This window comes from Mixophyes fleayi, chromosome 7 (assembly GCF_038048845.1).
Source record: "Mixophyes fleayi isolate aMixFle1 chromosome 7, aMixFle1.hap1, whole genome shotgun sequence".
NCBI lineage: Eukaryota > Metazoa > Chordata > Amphibia > Anura > Limnodynastidae > Mixophyes > Mixophyes fleayi.
The window spans coordinates 21,454,858-21,472,785 of NC_134408.1; the positions used below are offsets into that span (position 1 = coordinate 21,454,858).

At 39.8% G+C, this 17,928-nt stretch overlaps 1 protein-coding gene across 1 annotated transcript; it reads left to right on the forward strand.

The window, feature by feature from the left end:
* The first annotated feature begins 1,341 nt into the window (after positions 1–1,341).
* On the forward strand, positions 1,342–12,201 carry CIAO3 (cytosolic iron-sulfur assembly component 3). Its single transcript, XM_075179280.1, has 11 exons — positions 1,342–1,450; positions 3,013–3,108; positions 3,679–3,822; positions 4,877–5,009; positions 5,928–6,062; positions 7,109–7,227; positions 7,497–7,626; positions 7,713–7,785; positions 10,136–10,273; positions 10,996–11,153; positions 11,685–12,201. The coding sequence occupies exons 1-11, from the start codon at positions 1,385–1,387 to the stop codon at positions 11,921–11,923; spliced, it is 1,431 nt and encodes a 476-aa protein (XP_075035381.1). The 5' UTR covers positions 1,342–1,384; the 3' UTR covers positions 11,924–12,201.
* The last annotated feature ends 5,727 nt before the right edge of the window (positions 12,202–17,928 follow it).

Below are 17,928 nucleotides of genomic sequence, written 5' to 3' on the forward strand. Positions count from 1 at the left end.
TCTTGCCTATAGCAACCAATCAGATTCTAGCTGTCATTTCGTATAATATACTAAATAAATGATAACTAGAATCTGATTGGTTGCTATAGGCAACATCTCCACTTTTTCAAACCCGCAGCTTCATAAATTTACCCCGTGGAGTATCAAACCAAATAATAACCACACAAAATCAGACTTTTGAGAAACTGAGTACATGGAGTAGAGTAAGAAAATAAGTTCTTACCTGTGGCCACTTTTTGATCCAAGATTCAAGTGATAAAACAAATAATTACTTTTGTTGCATCTATTCTCTCCAGTAAATGAATTGCTTGCATTAGTCACAGTATATGTATCATATAGTCCCCAGAGCTGACACTCTTACTGAATGGGGCTTCTACTCTGTCTCTCTGCACGGACGGGTTCACTCCACCTATCCTGCTCCCATTTTGCTCCAGAATATTTCTCTGTACTTCTCTGTGCCCTGCCACTCTTGGTGCTCTTGAGTGGACAGTCTTAACTTACACACCAGACTCACACAATTCACAGCAGGATCTCCATCTCATCTCGCCATTGCTGGGTTCTGGAGGCTTCCTTTTTTCGTAACTCAGGCTCAATGTGGTACTTGGCGGTCCACTCTCACCATCGCTGTGTAATTTCACCACTGTTGCCAACACTTTAAAATACTTTCTTGCAATATATTGCTGCTGAGCAGGAGCAGATAATTCTGCCATGTATGGTAGCTTCCCACACCACTGTTGGTGTGCAATTAAAATTCTCATCAATGATTATTAACTGATAAAGTATGTTAAAAATTGAACAGGTGTAGTGAGGATACCATCCAATATAATACAGAATAAGAGAAACTGTACTGTATAGTTGGTCAATATGGGGGGGGAAGGAACATTTCCATTTACAAAAATCTGTAGGGACTGTGCCAGGAAATTATAGACAGTTGTCAACAATGCTTTCTGTATGTCATGAAAATGTCTGTCTTAAAACACAATAGGTAAAATAGGTTGAAACACCATTTAGGTCCAGCAAAATAAAATGTTATTTTCTCCTTTAAAGTCCTTATTAAATGAAGGCGCAAAGCAACCACCCCACCTGATGCACTACACCTGTTGTGGAACTACAAGTCCCAGGATGCTATTAAGAAAAGTCTGTCAGGTACTGGTAATTCTGCACCAGCTGGATAGTTATGGGTTGCTTAGCTTTGCATTACAAAATACTGATGAGAACTAGCCGTGACCGACTTCTATTACAGCACAGAACCTCACAACCTGTAAACTTCGTCATTATAAATCCTGGTATCAATTCATCTCGCTTTACGGCAGTGCGATCTCTGGGTTCCGACAGTTTCGCGACAGAAGCGTCTTCACGGTCGCTTTACGGCAGTGTGGCAGAAATGGCGTCGCCGTTTAGCGGAGTGCTGCAGCTGACTGATCTGGATGACTTTATCGGGCCGTCACAGGTGCGTGTGTGGTGTACGGAGTACACAGTATTGGGGTCAGTTAGTAATAATAATTGGTAATTCCTGAACTTGGGTTAGGGAGAGAACACTTATTGCACATTATATCTGGTGTAGTGTAAATGAGAAGTTGCCTGTTGCTTTGGGGGAAAGTCACAATGTGAATGTCATGTGCTCTATATAATAATACACACAGTGTAGTGTATGTCTGCCAGCATAGGATTTCAGGGATCATTGATTCCTATGCAAACCTGATGGTGCACAGTGTATGCAGCATGCATTATTTTCTGGTTCCATGATCTGTCATGTATTTTGATAGAATGTCCATATACCTTTAAGGGCCAGTTTTACATAATAATTAATGATCCCTATACCAAGCTCCATAAGCGGTTTATTTGCTGTGGAAAAGTATGGACAAAAGCCTTTAATTATCTTTACATAGGACCGCCTTATAATACCGCATTGTCTTTTTGTTTCTTTATATGAAAAATGTGTTTTATATTAAGTTTTAAGTGAAAAAGGTGACTAATTCATTCTACAACATACTGCATCTTAATAAGCTTACAGGTCTTATATCAATTTATTTTTATACTTTTTAAGTAAACGGTACAATGTGGAAAAATACTCTGTTTATTTGGAGTTCCTGTGTGTTTGTACATTCACTTGCGCAGCACTCAGCTCTCACCTGGTTCACTAATAAACTAGGCTCAGGCTACCTGCACTATAGACAAGATTATCCGCTAATTACTAATACAACCAATTATTATTAATTTTTTAAAGCACAGTTAAGAGACGAGATGTTGAGCGTAAGAGAGAAAAAGCTACAGAGATAACAATTGCCGTTCCACAACATATGGATGCTTATCCCAATAATAAAAGAAAGAAAATTGACTGTTTAGGGCAAAGCATTTCCCACCCAAAATAAATAAGCATTATATCTTCTTTCAATTTACATTTAAATGTATATGTAAAACAGTAAATTATAATAGTATTAAGGGTCGCTCCTACTTTTTGCGCAATTATTCTTAGTTTTATGTAAAAGTACATGGATGTGCAGAACAAGATGGTGGTCTCTGTGGGGGGTGCAGAACTGTGCCTAGGCCAATGAGAGGAGATGGATGGTCAAGGTCGTTCCTTTTCTACGTGCAATTTGCACCTACTTTTGCGCTGAAGTTCAGATTTCATTTTGCAGGATGGAATAATTTAAATGTGATAAAGAGTTTGACAGGGAACTATTATTAGGATATTTTCTGCTTTGTGGGAACATACACAACCTTTTTCTCCCTGCAAAAGAATTTTAGTTTTCTGCCACCTTTAAGGACCTTTCCGTTGCATTTCTGTAGGAAACTGCTTTTTTTTAGTTGTAATAGATATCTATTTCTGATTATTATCACCATGTGATTGAGAGTAGCTTCAGGTGTCCTTTTGAGAAACAGTGATAAAGCTACTTCTAGGTAATCATATCCTGAAATGTTGAAGATAAAAGTGCAAATTAGTGGTTGACCTTTTTTTTTTTTTTTCAAATGTGAAATACAGAAATGTAACAAGAATGTTTGCATCTGTAGGATTGCATCAAACCAGTTAAAGTTGAGAAGAAAACCGGGAAAGGAGCAGCTAAGATCCGAATTGAAGATGACGGAAGTTATTTCCAAATCAACCAGGTGAGATTGAGGAGAATAAACTGTTTCAGGGAACCCTCCCTACAATAAATGGATTTAAAAAGAAAAATGCCACAACCCAGGTATTGATAATGTAGTATCCATCACTTTACTGAATCGGTAACCCAGAATAGTTGATAAACTGTGCATGTTTTTAGTCACACTTGCAACTTAAAGAGCACCTATCGAGGGCAGCCATTTTGTGGGTTGATTCAATATTGGCGAGAATGCAGCCTATCAAATCACCAGGAACCAGTGACATCACTAAGGCCTAAATAGTGCTGCCTGAGTGATGTCATTACTTTTTCTTATAAAGGTCGGTTTCACTCGCACAGTAGCTGTTTCCACTATGTGTTGGTGATGGCTGCGCTTTAAAAAATCTGCAAGTCCACATTCACAATGTCATCCCTGAGAGACTTGTTCCACAGAGCGGGATCATTCCTGTGCACAGGCCATTTTAGCACGTTAAACCATTTGATCTTCAGTATAGTTAATTTCCCCAGTTACGCATTCAGTAGTGTTACAAAGGCAAAAACATTACTAGGTCATAATTTGTTTTTATCTATTTTTCAGGATGGAGCTTCCCAGAAGTTGGAAAAGGCGAAGATTACCCTTAACGATTGCTTGGCCTGCAGCGGCTGTGTGACCTCAGCGGAAACAATATTAATAACACAGCAGAGCCACGAGGAGCTGTACAAGATACTAGCACAGAACAAAGTACTTTTTTTTTTCTACTTAAATTATTTTTTTGAACTTGTTATTTTAGGAGTGTGGTCTGCGCTCTATTACTTGTCCCATACAGTCTTGTTTTGTAACTGGATGCTGCCATATTTTAGTCATATTCACCCAGTTTTCATTATTGTCTACTGATGAACTATTCTTTTGCCATTTTTACAGACCATATGAATATTTTTGGTGATTCAACATGATAACGATCCATATTAGGTCACTAATTTTTCTTGACGATTTCTTCTTCTTTTTTTTTTTCATTTGACATCTCATTTTATATTCGGTCGGATAATGTAGAATGTTTCTGTTCTCGCTATATTTACATACTGCAGTATTGTTGAGTGTGTTCCTTATCTAAAGCTAGTGAGGGGGAAAAGTGTCGCTGTAGAGTAACTTTGCGCCTGTTTTGTGGACTTACCTGCGTCAGACTGGTGACATCATAAGTAGGCGCGGTTTATGGTAAAACAAATCATGACACCTTTATAGATAAAGATGCCACAAAGGTAAGTTATATGCCCGACACGACATAGGAAAGGCACTGTTTCACAATCGCTTATCAAAAGCAAATCTGCATGGACAAAGGAACATTACCTGGCTATAAATGTGAAATCCGGTTGTTTCTATAGTTATATTAATATGCAATGATAATAGTGAAGTTTGTTAAAATATATCTATAGTATAATTTGATTTTGACATAGGTGAAGATTATTACTGTTTTTTTGTTTTTATTTCCTTTTATTACTTGTTTAGATATTTGAAATGTTTTAGAACATAAAATAAGTAAAACGTAACTATTCTTGATTGGAACAAGTTACCTGAGAATAAGATTAAACAACACTTATTATAAATATCCCTCGGTTTGTTTTCTTGACCCCAGCCTTGTACCATTACACCCACTATTTCTTAATAAAATACTACACTGCTAGGAAGGGCTCTCTGCTGCCGAGGAAGGGCTGACATGAGCTGACAAGAAGGGACTGTGGGTCTTATATTCTCATTGTCACATAGTTATAATCCATTTTGTGTTATGCTTCCTCCTCAGACAAAGGACCTGTCTCTATACAAGCTTGTTGTGGTGTCTGTCTCTCCTCAGTCACGGGCTTCTCTGGCTGCAAAATTTAACCTTAATATCCAGGAAACCGCCCAGAAACTGACAGCATTCTTCAAGCAGTTGGGTGAGCAACTTAAGCTAAATTGTTGTCATGATGATCTTCTGTGTTGCTTGCAAATCACCCCAAGTACTCACTGAGTTATTTTTTTCAGGAAATATGCACTATAATAACCCTGTAGGCCTGTCGTAACTGATCAGTAAATCACAGTGTAAGAGCTGACCATGCCAGAATAGTCGGTATTTCTCCTGCATGCAAAAACACCCTGCATCTGCACCCCCTCGAATTGCATCATGGTTTGTTGCAGTGCAAATTTGCACCTTTGCTCCTAACTCAAAATGAGACCCCGAGTCATTGAGGAGAGCAGAGCAAAAAAAAAGAGTTCATTTTCTGCTGGACAAACCATGTTACAATGCAAGGGGTGCAAAGTAGTTTATTATTTTGCACATTAGGAAAACACTGACTGTTTTTTTTATGTAGCACACAAATACTTGATAGTTTTATAAGTTGACCTAGTACATGCCCTACCCCAACTATAAATCTGTCCCCACATTTTATATTCATCTCCCCCTGCAATGTGACATGGTTTTGCAAAGGTGCAAACTTACTCCTTTGTTTGCTTTGCTCTCCTTTATTACTCAGGCCCTATATGTTTAAATGTGCCAATCACTAACAGGCAGGCAGGCACTTGTACACCCCACCACAATCCTCCACATCACTCTGGTCCCTGTTTGGTTACTGACATGGGGGTCTCCATGCCCCCTCCATAACCCCCTTCACTCTGTCAGTCGCTGTGCTACAGGAAGCAGTCTCCCGTATCAGCCTGTGCTCCCGTCTGATAGGAATTACTGCTGGGTGTCCAGCCACACCTCCGCTGACGGGAGGAACGGATCATATTATAATGACCTCTAGTTTATGTCACTACTGATGTGTTATGTGAGATTTGTCATGTAGTTCATTATACTGGTTTGTTTACATTTCTAGGGGTACACCATGTTTTCGACACCAGCTTCTCCAGGAACTTCAGCCTGTTGGAGAGTCAGCGAGAGTTTATACGCCGCTATAAGAGGCAGAAGGAGGAGAAGAAAACCCTTCCCATGCTGGCCTCGGCCTGCCCAGGTAGACTTATAGAAGTGCTGATGCTGTACTGACTGACAGGACAGCAACCCAGAGATACTGTGTTACTCTGGTATGCTCCACACACCGTCCATACTTACTACTGTCCACAAACAGATAAACTAGTTCAACACACCGTCCATCTCTTCAAAACACTTTTACTCACAAGTTTAAATAAGTAAGCATCTGCCAGCCAATAATGGTCACACACCAGAGCAGGCCGGCATTCTGGGGGCTGAACCAGTATCCATAAGGATGAAGCATAATAACTCGCCAGGAACCCTGTTCTTGAGAGGCCTGCACCTCATCCCCCCAGTGAATCGATGTGCTGCTTTCTCATGAACAATGGCTTAGCCTACATGATGGCTGACTGCCTGGATGCCAGTGCATTTTGCCTGTTGGAATTTTGCACGTCACATAAAATTTGTTGCGCTGAGCATGTATACAACCTCTTTCGGTGTTTTGAGCTGTAGTATAATAACTCTTGCAGCCCCTTACGCTTCAGGAAGCAAATCATAACGCAAGTTAACAATGCTCCCCTGTATATAGGGTTAGAGTCTCATTTGTGTGTTTTATAGGTGGATCTTTTACTAAGTTGTCGCAAGTTCTGCGCTGGTTGTGTAAGTACTAACTTGCACGGCGGTCACGTCCATTTTAGAGTAGAGATGCGCCGAAGTATATTGCAACTATAAGTCAGGACAGACCTATTTGATTTGTGTCTGTGTATATTTACATGGGTATAAGTTTGCAAATCTACATGCAACTCACCCGCTTAGTCTGCACATGCTGAATTGTGGTTCCTTTCTATAGACCGTGTTTAGCTGTTGGCTAGATCTCACCACATACATTAGTTTAAACCGCAGGTGATTGTGTGATACAGCACAATCGTAATAACCTTGGAATACTCAGTAAAAACAGCTGTATAGTGTTCGTATGTTTCACATCCGTAATACATATTGTATGAAGATCCTTACTAGGTAGGAAGACGTTCCTGCAGACACCAGTCATAAATTAGTGTTTAACCTCTAGTGACTGACTTTCTCTTACAGGTTGGATTTGTTATGCTGAGAAAACCCACGGCTCTTTTATTATCCCATACATCAGTGTCACCAAGTCCCCACAGCAAGCAATGGGATCGTTGGTCAAGAGCCACTTCGCACAGGAAAAGGTAAAGTGTGCAGCAAATGTCGCCTCCTTGTAATGGAGGCAGCCATTTTGTGAGCTGAACCGCTAGGCATGAGGTGTATGCCCTGTCGGCAGACGTCCCCTCTGGCGTCAGCGATGTTCCTAATGACTTTATAGACTGCATTCTCCCACAAAATGGCTGCCTCCGTTATATGTAGAAGAAGGGTTCACTGTAATCCTAACCTTATCAAATGACATCACTTCCTGCTGACAGTCCATCCCTTCTCTCTCATCCTATCCTGGGAAATGTAGAAGCTGAAGCCAGACCAGATTTACCATGTGACGGTGATGCCGTGTTATGACAAGAAGCTGGAGGCCTCGAGACCGGACTTCTTCAGTGAGGAATACGAGACACGAGACGTGGATTGTGTCATTACCACAGGTGGGGGCTGTGCGTCTTATACCCATAGATTTATGGGTATTAGTGTTGTGTTACTTTCCAGTGCTAATGACTGATGTTTATTATAGGTGAAGTATTGCGGATGTTGGAACAAGAGGGAATATCATTATCAGATGTGAATCTCTGTCCCCTTGACACACAGTGAGTATTTATATATAAAAACAAAACGCTTTCCCTCCTTTTTAAAATACAACAAACAGAAAATTTAAAAGTACAGTAGCGCCACCTAGTGACAGAGGTGTATTCCTGCACCATGGTTACTTATCATCTCTCATCATCATCATCATCATCATCATCATTTATTTATATAGCGCCAACATATTCCGTAGCGCTTTAAGATTAGAGGTTCTGTATCTGTGGGGTAAGTTTGCCTTTCTTCTAACATTTGTGGTTTTGCAAAAGTATTGTGTCTAATTAATTGTCAAGTACCAGTTTCCTAACATGTCATTATGGTTTAATAATAATGATGTGTTTAATTTGTAGACAAGCTAAATACAGTATATAATATGTAAGTGCATACCGTGAATAGATGTAAAATATGCCTGTATTTGGTGAGTAGTGATGTCATCACGCATATTTAGAGACCAGTGATGTCACTTATGACACGAGTCATATTGAAAGTTTATCTTGATTTAAATATACAACTCTTACCTGGATTAAATTATTGCACTAAAGTATAACAACCTATCAGATACTTGTTTATCTATTCTGCGCTAGGTAGAAAGAAAAACTTATTGGTTGCTTTAGTTAAGCGCAGATTTTGCACCTCGGTGCAATTTAAGTATATAAGCCCTTGAAGTAAAACACACAACAAAACATTCTTTCATATTGAATCTTGTATATTAGAAGGACCCCTTACTGTAATATAAAGAGCGTTAGTGACTTCAACGTCTCCTGATCTATACATAATGTATTCATTTTATTTGGTCACTGATATACTCAGTGGCTTCAAATATCTTTATATTTTACAGTAGGGAGTGCATTATTCCCATTCTTATATGTACATAATGCATTTATATTTGTACACTCCTGTAAGTATAATTAGTGTGATCTGATGTCATTTCTGTTATGAGTTTTTATGTCATCACTACAGTGTTAATAAGGAAGCGTGTTCGTTATAAGGAATAGCGCATGTCCTGCTGTAAATAAGTACAGAGATCTTTAGATAACTGAGTTTCATGACCTTTCTATAGTCACAGTAGTCCTCTATCACTAATATAGTGTCCAGTAGGTGATACATTGGGGCAGATTCGACTAGCCGCGAGGTGCCGCCAGATATCGCCTCTATGGTACTAAAATCTCTGTTCATTTTCTCTCGTATCTCTATGGAATACAGGGGGAATTGAGCACAGTTTAGTAAATTCTCTGCTGCAATGTTTCTCCGCACATTGTTGCAGAGACACATCGCGCCCCCTCGCAGCCATTTGAATTCCCATCATTGTTAACCGGGGCTGAGACGTGCGTCGCAAATTAAGCCTTTCAGGAGGTTTTGGGCACCAGAATGATTTTCCTATTTATGCATGCATCGGTTATACCAGGAATAATTTTTTTGATTTAAATCTACCGAAAGGCCATTTTTTTTCTTGGCATGTTGGAATAAATATCTCTTTAATTGACCATATCCAAGGCACAAAAACTGTTAATTTTGTTTCTAGTAAGTAAACCCTGACAAAACATAACATTATTACTCCAGACAACAGGGGGCCCATCTTCGGGCTGTGCAAATTAAAAATAATAATGATTACCTTTGATTTATATAACGCCATCATATTACGCAGCGCTGTACAGAGAACATTTATAATTGACATCCATTCCTGCCCCACTGGTTCTTAACAGTCTAAATTCCGTAATATACACACACAGCAGTGAATTCATCTACCTGTATGTTTTTGGAATGTGGAAGGAAACCAGAGCACCTGGAGAAAACCCACACAAACACAGGGAGAACATATAAACTCCACACAGATAGACAGCAAGACCTCAGTGTGGTACAGGCCACGTGAGTCCCATCTTCCCAGGTGTCAGCAAGGCAGAAATCTGTTGGGGTTATTTTCTGGGGATTTAGATCCTCAGTCAATCCTTTTATGGCTCCAGTTTACCGATGTTCTAACCAGGCCCCACGAGGCAGGGATTTTCCTGGAATAGTTCTTATATTACTGATCTCCCCAGATCTCAACACTATTGTGCATGTGTGATATGGAGTGTAAAGAACTCCTCACAATAATGACCCACTACAGTCCACCCTCTGTATTTCTGGGTTACGCTTCTCGAAGATAAGTAGGGTTAATGACTTGATCTAAATCCTTCTGAGTCCCCAATTCTTCCATTTCACTGCAGGAAAAACATTAAATCTATCGGACAAAAACAAATAACAAAACACTCTCCATGCTAATGTGGGACAGGGCTGGTAGCTGTGTTCAGTCTGGGTATTATATGTTGTTTGTGCTTTTACGTAACGTGACCTGGAATGTCCGGACGTGTCTCTGTGCAGGTTCAGCAGTGTGGCAGAGGACAAGCCGCTGGGACACGAAGGCGGGGGGTCCGGCGGTTACCTGGAGCATATTTATAAATATGCAGCACAAGAACTCTTTGGCATCCATGTGAATGAAATCAAATACAAGCCTTTAAAGTAAGATGTCAGGTTTATTATTGTATGTTGAGTGTTCTTTATTTAACCGGGAAATATAATATATAATTTATTCATATTTGAATGCCCCCCCCAACCCTATTATTTATTACTATTCAGGGAATATGTCTGTGGAAATTGCTCTCCCATCACCTAACCTTGAGCTCTCAAGATAAATATTTTAATACAAATCCTTCTCCTCTTCCTAGTTGTGTGCTGTTTGTATATCTTACCTAGGTCTTCCAGTGGTCTGTATTGCATATATGGAAGGTCAGATGCCTCTAATATGTATATTAATATGTGAAGTCTAAGGCTGGGAGGTGTGTTTGTTCTATTTAATCTGCTGTCATATCAAGCCTTGCGTCCAGTGCTCAGCTCCAGATTCATGCTAAGTACGGGGCACAGACATCTGCTCTCCCCTTGCTCAAGGCAGAGAGTAGTTGTAAGAGCTAGGAGCTGTTAGACGTGATGCCCTCCAAAGACCTGCAGTGATGCAGTCCGGGTAAAAAATATTACACACGTAAGTTAATGTTCACACATAAGGGGCTGCATCTTGGGGGTCCCGGAGCTGCAGTGGAGGCAATCTGACACCATAAGAAATAAATGTAATAGCTCCCTCCCACATCTGTGGAACAGGGGAGCTATAAGCAGAAAGTAGGGTTGTACAGGGAGGGAGTGACAGGTTTATAGCTGCATGACTGCTGCTTGTGTGTTACTCTGTCCAGGAACAAGGACTTCCAGGAGGTGACGCTGGAGAAGGATGGGGAGGTGTTGCTGCAGTTTGCACTGGCTTATGGCTTCCGGAACATCCAGAACTTGGTGCAGAAGCTTAAAAGGGGGCGCTGCACCTACCACTATGTAGAGGTGATGGCCTGTCCTTCAGGTAATTCATCTCAATGAGCAACATCATTTATTTCTATTCATCCTACTCCTCCTGAGCCACGTTTTCCAAAATCCGTAACAAACTTCACCAAATTGTCTGGAAATTAAATTGTGTTTTACGTAAAATAATTTTTGTTTACTGCGGCAGTAATTCTCCTACCAGACTATATTTGCATGTAAAAAGTAACACTTCTAACAGTCTAGAGCTTTGATCAAACATATTTATTGGTAATCTAACTTTTCAACTGTAATTTTTCCCTCCTTTCCTGTGGCGCGTTGCCCCGGCGTCTGCAGCCGCGCTCTGTGGCGCGTTGCCCCGGCGTCTGCAGCCCCGCTCTGTGGCGCGTTGCCCCGGCGTCTGCAGCCGCGCTCTGTGGCGCGTTGCCCCGGCGTCTGCAGCCGCGCTCTGTGGCGCGTTGCCCCGGCGTCTGCAGCCGCGCTCTGTGGCAAAGCATAAAAAACGTTGCTAGGTAGTAAACACTTTTATTGTTTTATTCTACTTTCCCGTAATTGAGGTTGTTTTCATCTTTAGGCTGTTTGAATGGAGGTGGACAGATCCGAGCAGAAGGGGAAGATGGGAAGGACTTGCTGCACAGAGTTGAGCAGCTGTACAGTACTGTGAGGAGTGTGTCCCCAGAGCGGGATGACAGAGTGAAGGAACTCTATGAGCAGTGGCTCGGGGGTAGAGACGGTGCCAGAGTGGAAGAGGCCTTACACACACAATACCACGCAGTGGAGAAAATCAATTCTGGACTCAATATTAAATGGTGATTGGTAGATACAGAATCCCATGCAAAATGTGTAATATTCATGGCTCCCAGAAAGCTATATAGACTGGTGACGTCACAGTCCCTCCCAACACTTGTTATTTCAAAGTCAGGACCCAGTTGGCTGCAGCCATGATGATCTGCCGAACCATGGCCCCATAATAATATGGCCACGCCCCTATTTCGATAGGTGTCACCGATTTATTCCACCTGGTGCAGTAAGACGCTGATTAAACAGGCACTCGTAGGGACATTCTTTCTATTGTATAAAGAACATGTATCGTGTTGTTGAGTGGAGATAATAATATTGTGTTGTCGATGTTTCTTCATGATTTTCCGTATATAAAATGTATGTATATGCAGCCTTGTAATCCGTTGTGAATGGCAGGAGTATGTCTTGCAGTGTTGTACAGTAAACCAGTCACCTGACTTTAGGTGATTGTATAGTAAGACAGTACCTGTGGAAAGGACATTTGCACTAATAGTTTCACTGTTCTAGCACTGCGTTAATGGAAAAGCCATAATATATCCAAATATATAATATTTTTTTGTTGCAATTCCCTTTTTCTATTCTCTATTGTCAGTAATTCAGTTGCTGACTGAAAGCGTTACATAACCAACAGCAACACCACCAACCAGTTATCAAACACCTACACTTGCATGTTTAATTTATGTATCATCCCAACACTTTTGAGTATCTTAATTTAATTAAAGGGGTGAGCCTTAAACTATGATCTTAGATTTTTGGAAAATACAGTTCTTGAAGGTTTTTGGTTCCCCAATATCTGCATCTGTCTTAAAGTGCACATATGCCTTATACATAGTGGGAATCATTTACGAAGTGCAAATCCTTTATCCATGTGCCCTGATTTCTGCATATAGGCCTAGATTTCATTCCACGTGCCTAGATTTACAGAGGAAGAGGTCGGCCATGACGGAGCAGTAGAAGCTGGCAGCAGCCAATGGGAGGAGTTGGGTTACCTGAGAATGTTACTTGCTATGCACAGAGTGTGAACACCGGTCCACCTAGTTTTGCAGAGTAATGCAAAAACAAGATTTCAATTTGCAGACCGAGATTATTGATGTAAAGTAGAGAGTGGAAGGAGCATTTGCTGTGCTTTACACTCCTGAACAGTAACAGGTCTCACCCTATACTTTTAACAGAACGCATGACTTTTATACATTCTCACAGCGCACTCTTCTGATTTTTCCACCATCTCCCAAGAGCAGAAAGTAGCTTTGCACCTTTGATGTGCTCAGGTAAAACCATCTATTACAGGCTCAACCCAAAAGCCATTTGCACTGTGCATCGAGTGTGGTCCAGAGTTGGGAATGCACTCTTATAAATCCATTAGTGCCTCTGTGTTATTACCTGTTCCTAGTGAATTTATTGGTTGTATTCCCACATAATGTCTCCCTCCACTATATTTATGTAACAAATGTACTTTAAACTCCCATTACTACCTCTGACTGTATGTTCAATGGATAATTTTGCTTCAATTATGTGAAGTGTTCTTTACTTGTGTGAAATCAATTGTGTCTTGTAAATAAATAAATGCATATATATATATTTTAAGCCAAAAACTACATTTTTTTTTATCAAGCATAGTGTTATTGTTGTTCTAAGACACTGATTTTTAACATGCTAAAATAGGACTTTAAAAAGTTAACTCATGACGTAACTGTCAGCTGCCAAGTACTAGTATATGTGATAACAAAACTTAATTCTGCTACAGTTTACTTGAAATTAGAATCTAAAATACAAGCCTTATTATGTGTGAATGAAGGGTATACCCGTTCCTCCACATTACCTCATCTTTAAACTTCTGCAGGAACAAAAAAAGGACATTCCATATTAAGATATTTAATTATTTCTATTGCTGCTGTTCCCATGATATTTGGACAAGCATTATAGAATTAGCAGTTCCCAAAAACATTAATTTATTACATGTTTGGTAATACAATATTTAGAATTGATCTATATAAACTTAGCAGTATACAAACAACAATCTGTATGCCCTTTATTATCCTACTCCCAAGTGCTCCAAACAATTAAAACAAACCTCAATTGTTTACTTCAGATACCCGTCATTTCTCAGATTCTTTCCTAATACTATTAATAGTATTAGATGCTCACTACTCTCTTGCTAAGGTCATCCTATCTTCAAGGGCATTAGTTCTACCAGCTCTGACCTTTATTACTTTAGGGTATTTACTTGGGTAGTTTTGTTAATTATTTTAACCACAGTCTGGACATATCCTTTACACCATTCATAAGTAGATAATACCATGTAGGGGCAAATACTAGTTTTACCTTTCAGGCTTCTTTTCTTAAAGTATCTAATCATCCATAGGGGTAACAAAGGGAGTCTATTATTGTGGGTAATACTTTAAATAGCAGATTCCTGACCTGGTTGGGAACCATTTTTCCCCACATATACATAAAAGTAGGGAGTATTCTACACATTCTAATTGAGTATGATGCCTTCATCATGGGTAAAGGACGATATTAGCTTTCGAGGGGTCTGAGGATTTTCAAAATAATTCTACCGTATCAAAAGGAAAAATTCTTATCTGAGCCATTGTTGAAGGTTCCACTGAGCACTTACCATCCTGCCACTGTACAGTCAAATTGCACATTCTGTTTCTCTGGTCTATTTGAAGCAAACGTGCTGTCAGACTGATTAAAAGAGAAAAGCGAGTGGTCTTACTGAACACATTACTAAAATTATTTGAACCTGCCACAATTATGATCTAGTTCAGGGACTTACGGAGTGGCTATCATAGGGAACCCTACCACTATATGAAGAGAAAAGTGCACACACCCAACAATATGTCTAATTAGTCAATTTTATTTTTTTTCTTTAAGCCATTAACCATGTAATGTGCATTCATATAGCATTCCCCCAGTGGAATATATAGGTACAGAAGCTCACAAGTAATAGTATCAAATCACAGGTTCCAGACTTTCATCTCCCCATAGGGTGCCTCACTGCACCTTGTCTGCTGGGACTCTGCAGTTTGGTGTAACTTTGTTTCCCGACAGGATTCCCAAGGGCACCGCCATCTTCACTATCCACCTGAGGGTAATGATATCATCACAGCGGGCCACCCTCTGGTTCCTGGATCTCTGCTGGCTCGGTCTCGGTGAGTCCCTGAGCATAGAGCTCTATTTATCTTAGTGATGGTCACTTCTGTGATATCAGGCCCTAGCACTCAGCACTGAACTCTATCTGTGGCCTTTATCAAGATTGTTGGATTTCCCACTTATACCTTTATGAAGATTACAGTTTCCATAAATTGTGATATTGCTGCCCTCGTGTGGTCGCCTATGAGAATTGCAGCTCTCCAATTAATGTCTGCATTCAGGGTGTGAAAATACTACTGTTTTGCACATACCTCTTGGATAAGCACGACCCGGCTTCCTTTGAAGGACACCTGTTTGCACTCAGGACATTTTGTTTACTGCTTCAACTATCCTCTCTGTAATGAATCCATAAAGGATCACACTACCTGTTACCGGGCTCATTACTTATCAATCTCTGTTTCCACACTGTTGGGTTTATTGACATTTGCTTTCTCACCCCTCTTTTGCAACGGATCCAAGATTTACCAATGCAATGTTCCCCGACCAAATTTAAGAAAGACACAGCCTCCGATATCACGCATCATTTTACTAGCCAGGAAAAGACTCCTTCTATAATGGATCCCCCCTCATCAACACACTCTTTACCAGAGCAGGACAGTATCCCTCACAGTACATTCTTGACTTAACTGCCCTCATCACTGAGTTCAAACATTCCTTTGAGACCCAGTTGGAAAAGGCAGTCTCTTCGATCAAAGCAGACATATCGTCCCTCTCCCCCCACACTACTAAACTTGAATCCTCTCAAGAACACTTCCAGATTCCAAGAAGAAACTGTCAAAAATCTTGACCATTTTAATAACAAACTGTAAGAACTTAAGAATAAAAATGAAGGTTGGGAGCAGCACAACAATGTACGTATTCGCAACATATCAGAAACTATTAGCCAGGACTCCCTCGAAACTTACCTCCAAAGCTTCTTTGCAGCGTTGTCACTTGACCTTAGTCAACGTACAGTGCCAATTAAGAGAGCTCATTGGGCTTTTTCACAAGCCATGGGATAACGAGCCACCAAAAGATAAGATCATCCGACTCGGCTTTAAGTACAGGGATCATATAATATCCGCAGTGAGAGGCAAGTCGTACTTCCTGCCCGACGACATCAACCTGCAATTCTATCAGGGCTTAGCCCCGATCACAATTGCAAAATGTCGGGCATTAAGGGATCTTAGCAAGGCCCCTCGTGACAAGGACATTTGCTACTGATGAGGAAACAACTTAATCCTCAGTTGTTGTTTTTTTTGCTCAATTCAATATTGTTTAATGTATCTAGATCAAATGTCTCTGCTCTGGGAAATTGCTTTGCTGGATCACTTTAAGGGCACCACTAATACAATTAGAGGTATTGTCTCTGCACCTATCACTCATTTCCCTCCTAGGGATTCCCCTTAAAAGAAAATATCTTACTCTGTCCTTTACCCAACTTAGCTAACCTGGCCCCTGGAACGGTCTTGTTTCTATTCCAGATCCCATATTCGTCACAGAAATGAATAGGAAAGGAATACACAAAATCCCTACAATACATCTGTCAGCCAGTAGAAATAAGACTAATTAAAACTGCCTCTTATTTGTAAATAAAATGATAAGGTTAGAAGGAAATTTAAAGCTTTAATTTTGCAGCCTCCAGGAACAGAGCATCCAAAATACAAAACAAAAAACAGAAGCGTCACACACACCTTAATACCAATAGTGATGCATAAAAGTGATAGGTAACTGCGTACCAAAAAACTAATTCTTAAAGGCTTATCTGATGCATGAACAAGGAGTAAAGACTCTATCTCTTCAATTTTCCATGTTATGAGGATGGATCCAATTAGAACGCCAGAGAGTAATATAGCGTAATACGTTCTTTTAGATATACAAATAGATAAAAACTTATAGGTATGCTGTTACAAATAAAAAGTTTAAAAAATGAAATAAAAAAAACCCAAAAAACTTATAGGTATATGTGTACCATATAAATCGTTCTTAGAAACATATAATCATATCAATAAGGCTACCAATAAAAATTACAAAAACTTCAATAACCATAGAAAAGGCAAGAAATTAGAATTTCAAATGTCCATTCATTAAGATAATAAAAGTAAAGCTTATCTGCACTTCTCAAACTGCAACCATGTTCCGGTACGAGACACACTGCTGGCCAGAAAATCCCAATCCAGGCGGTGAGTAAGAAGAAGTTCTATAGATACAACCTCGACGCGTTTCGTCAGAATGACTTTAGCAAGAGGTATTAGCAGCACTCAAAAGCATATGTTTAAATTGTCCTATGTCTCCAAAAACCGCCAATCAGCGCTCTATCAATTGCCAACACTTCTCCTCTTACAATGATGTCACTTCCAAATAAAATATATCAATATTTTGGGAAACAGGCACAGTGGGGTAGGGAAGGAATAATATGATGATGTTGATTTATTGATTGATACTGAAAATAATAAAATTGAATAAATACCTCAAAATATTGCAATAATTTAAAACTTGTCACTTCTGCATCCAATCTGTAGGGGCGGATTATGTCACTTCCGGTTGAGAAACAGACGAAAATAATACATTTATAAACATAAAGCGACACAAGCCTATTATATAACTACACATAAACAGTATCTATCTATATAAATAATTACTACTCTATCCATTAGATCACAATAGGATCATATTTACATAATGCAAAAGCCATTTTTATGATGGTTTGATCCCATAACCACGAAATATATGATTACTAAGCTTTATCGGTGCTGGAAAAATTCAGCTGCACTGTTTCAAGTGAGTTTGAAAATATAGCACACAAGAAATCTTGCCAGTCAGCAAGGAATACTATAAGTTCTTAATTTTGTCCATACTCACATCCCAATAGTGGTCATTTT

Bases quoted from the DNA above. Each gene is read 5' to 3' on its own strand.
- CIAO3 (XM_075179280.1), top strand. From the start codon at position 1,385: ATGGCGTCGCCGTTTAGCGGAGTGCTGCAGCTGACTGATCTGGATGAC. The intron at 3,109-3,678 runs GTGAGATTGAGG...TCTATTTTTCAG, and splicing joins GTTATTTCCAAATCAACCAG to GATGGAGCTTCCCAGAAGTT. The intron at 7,228-7,496 runs GTAAAGTGTGCA...TGGGAAATGTAG, and splicing joins GCCACTTCGCACAGGAAAAG to AAGCTGAAGCCAGACCAGAT.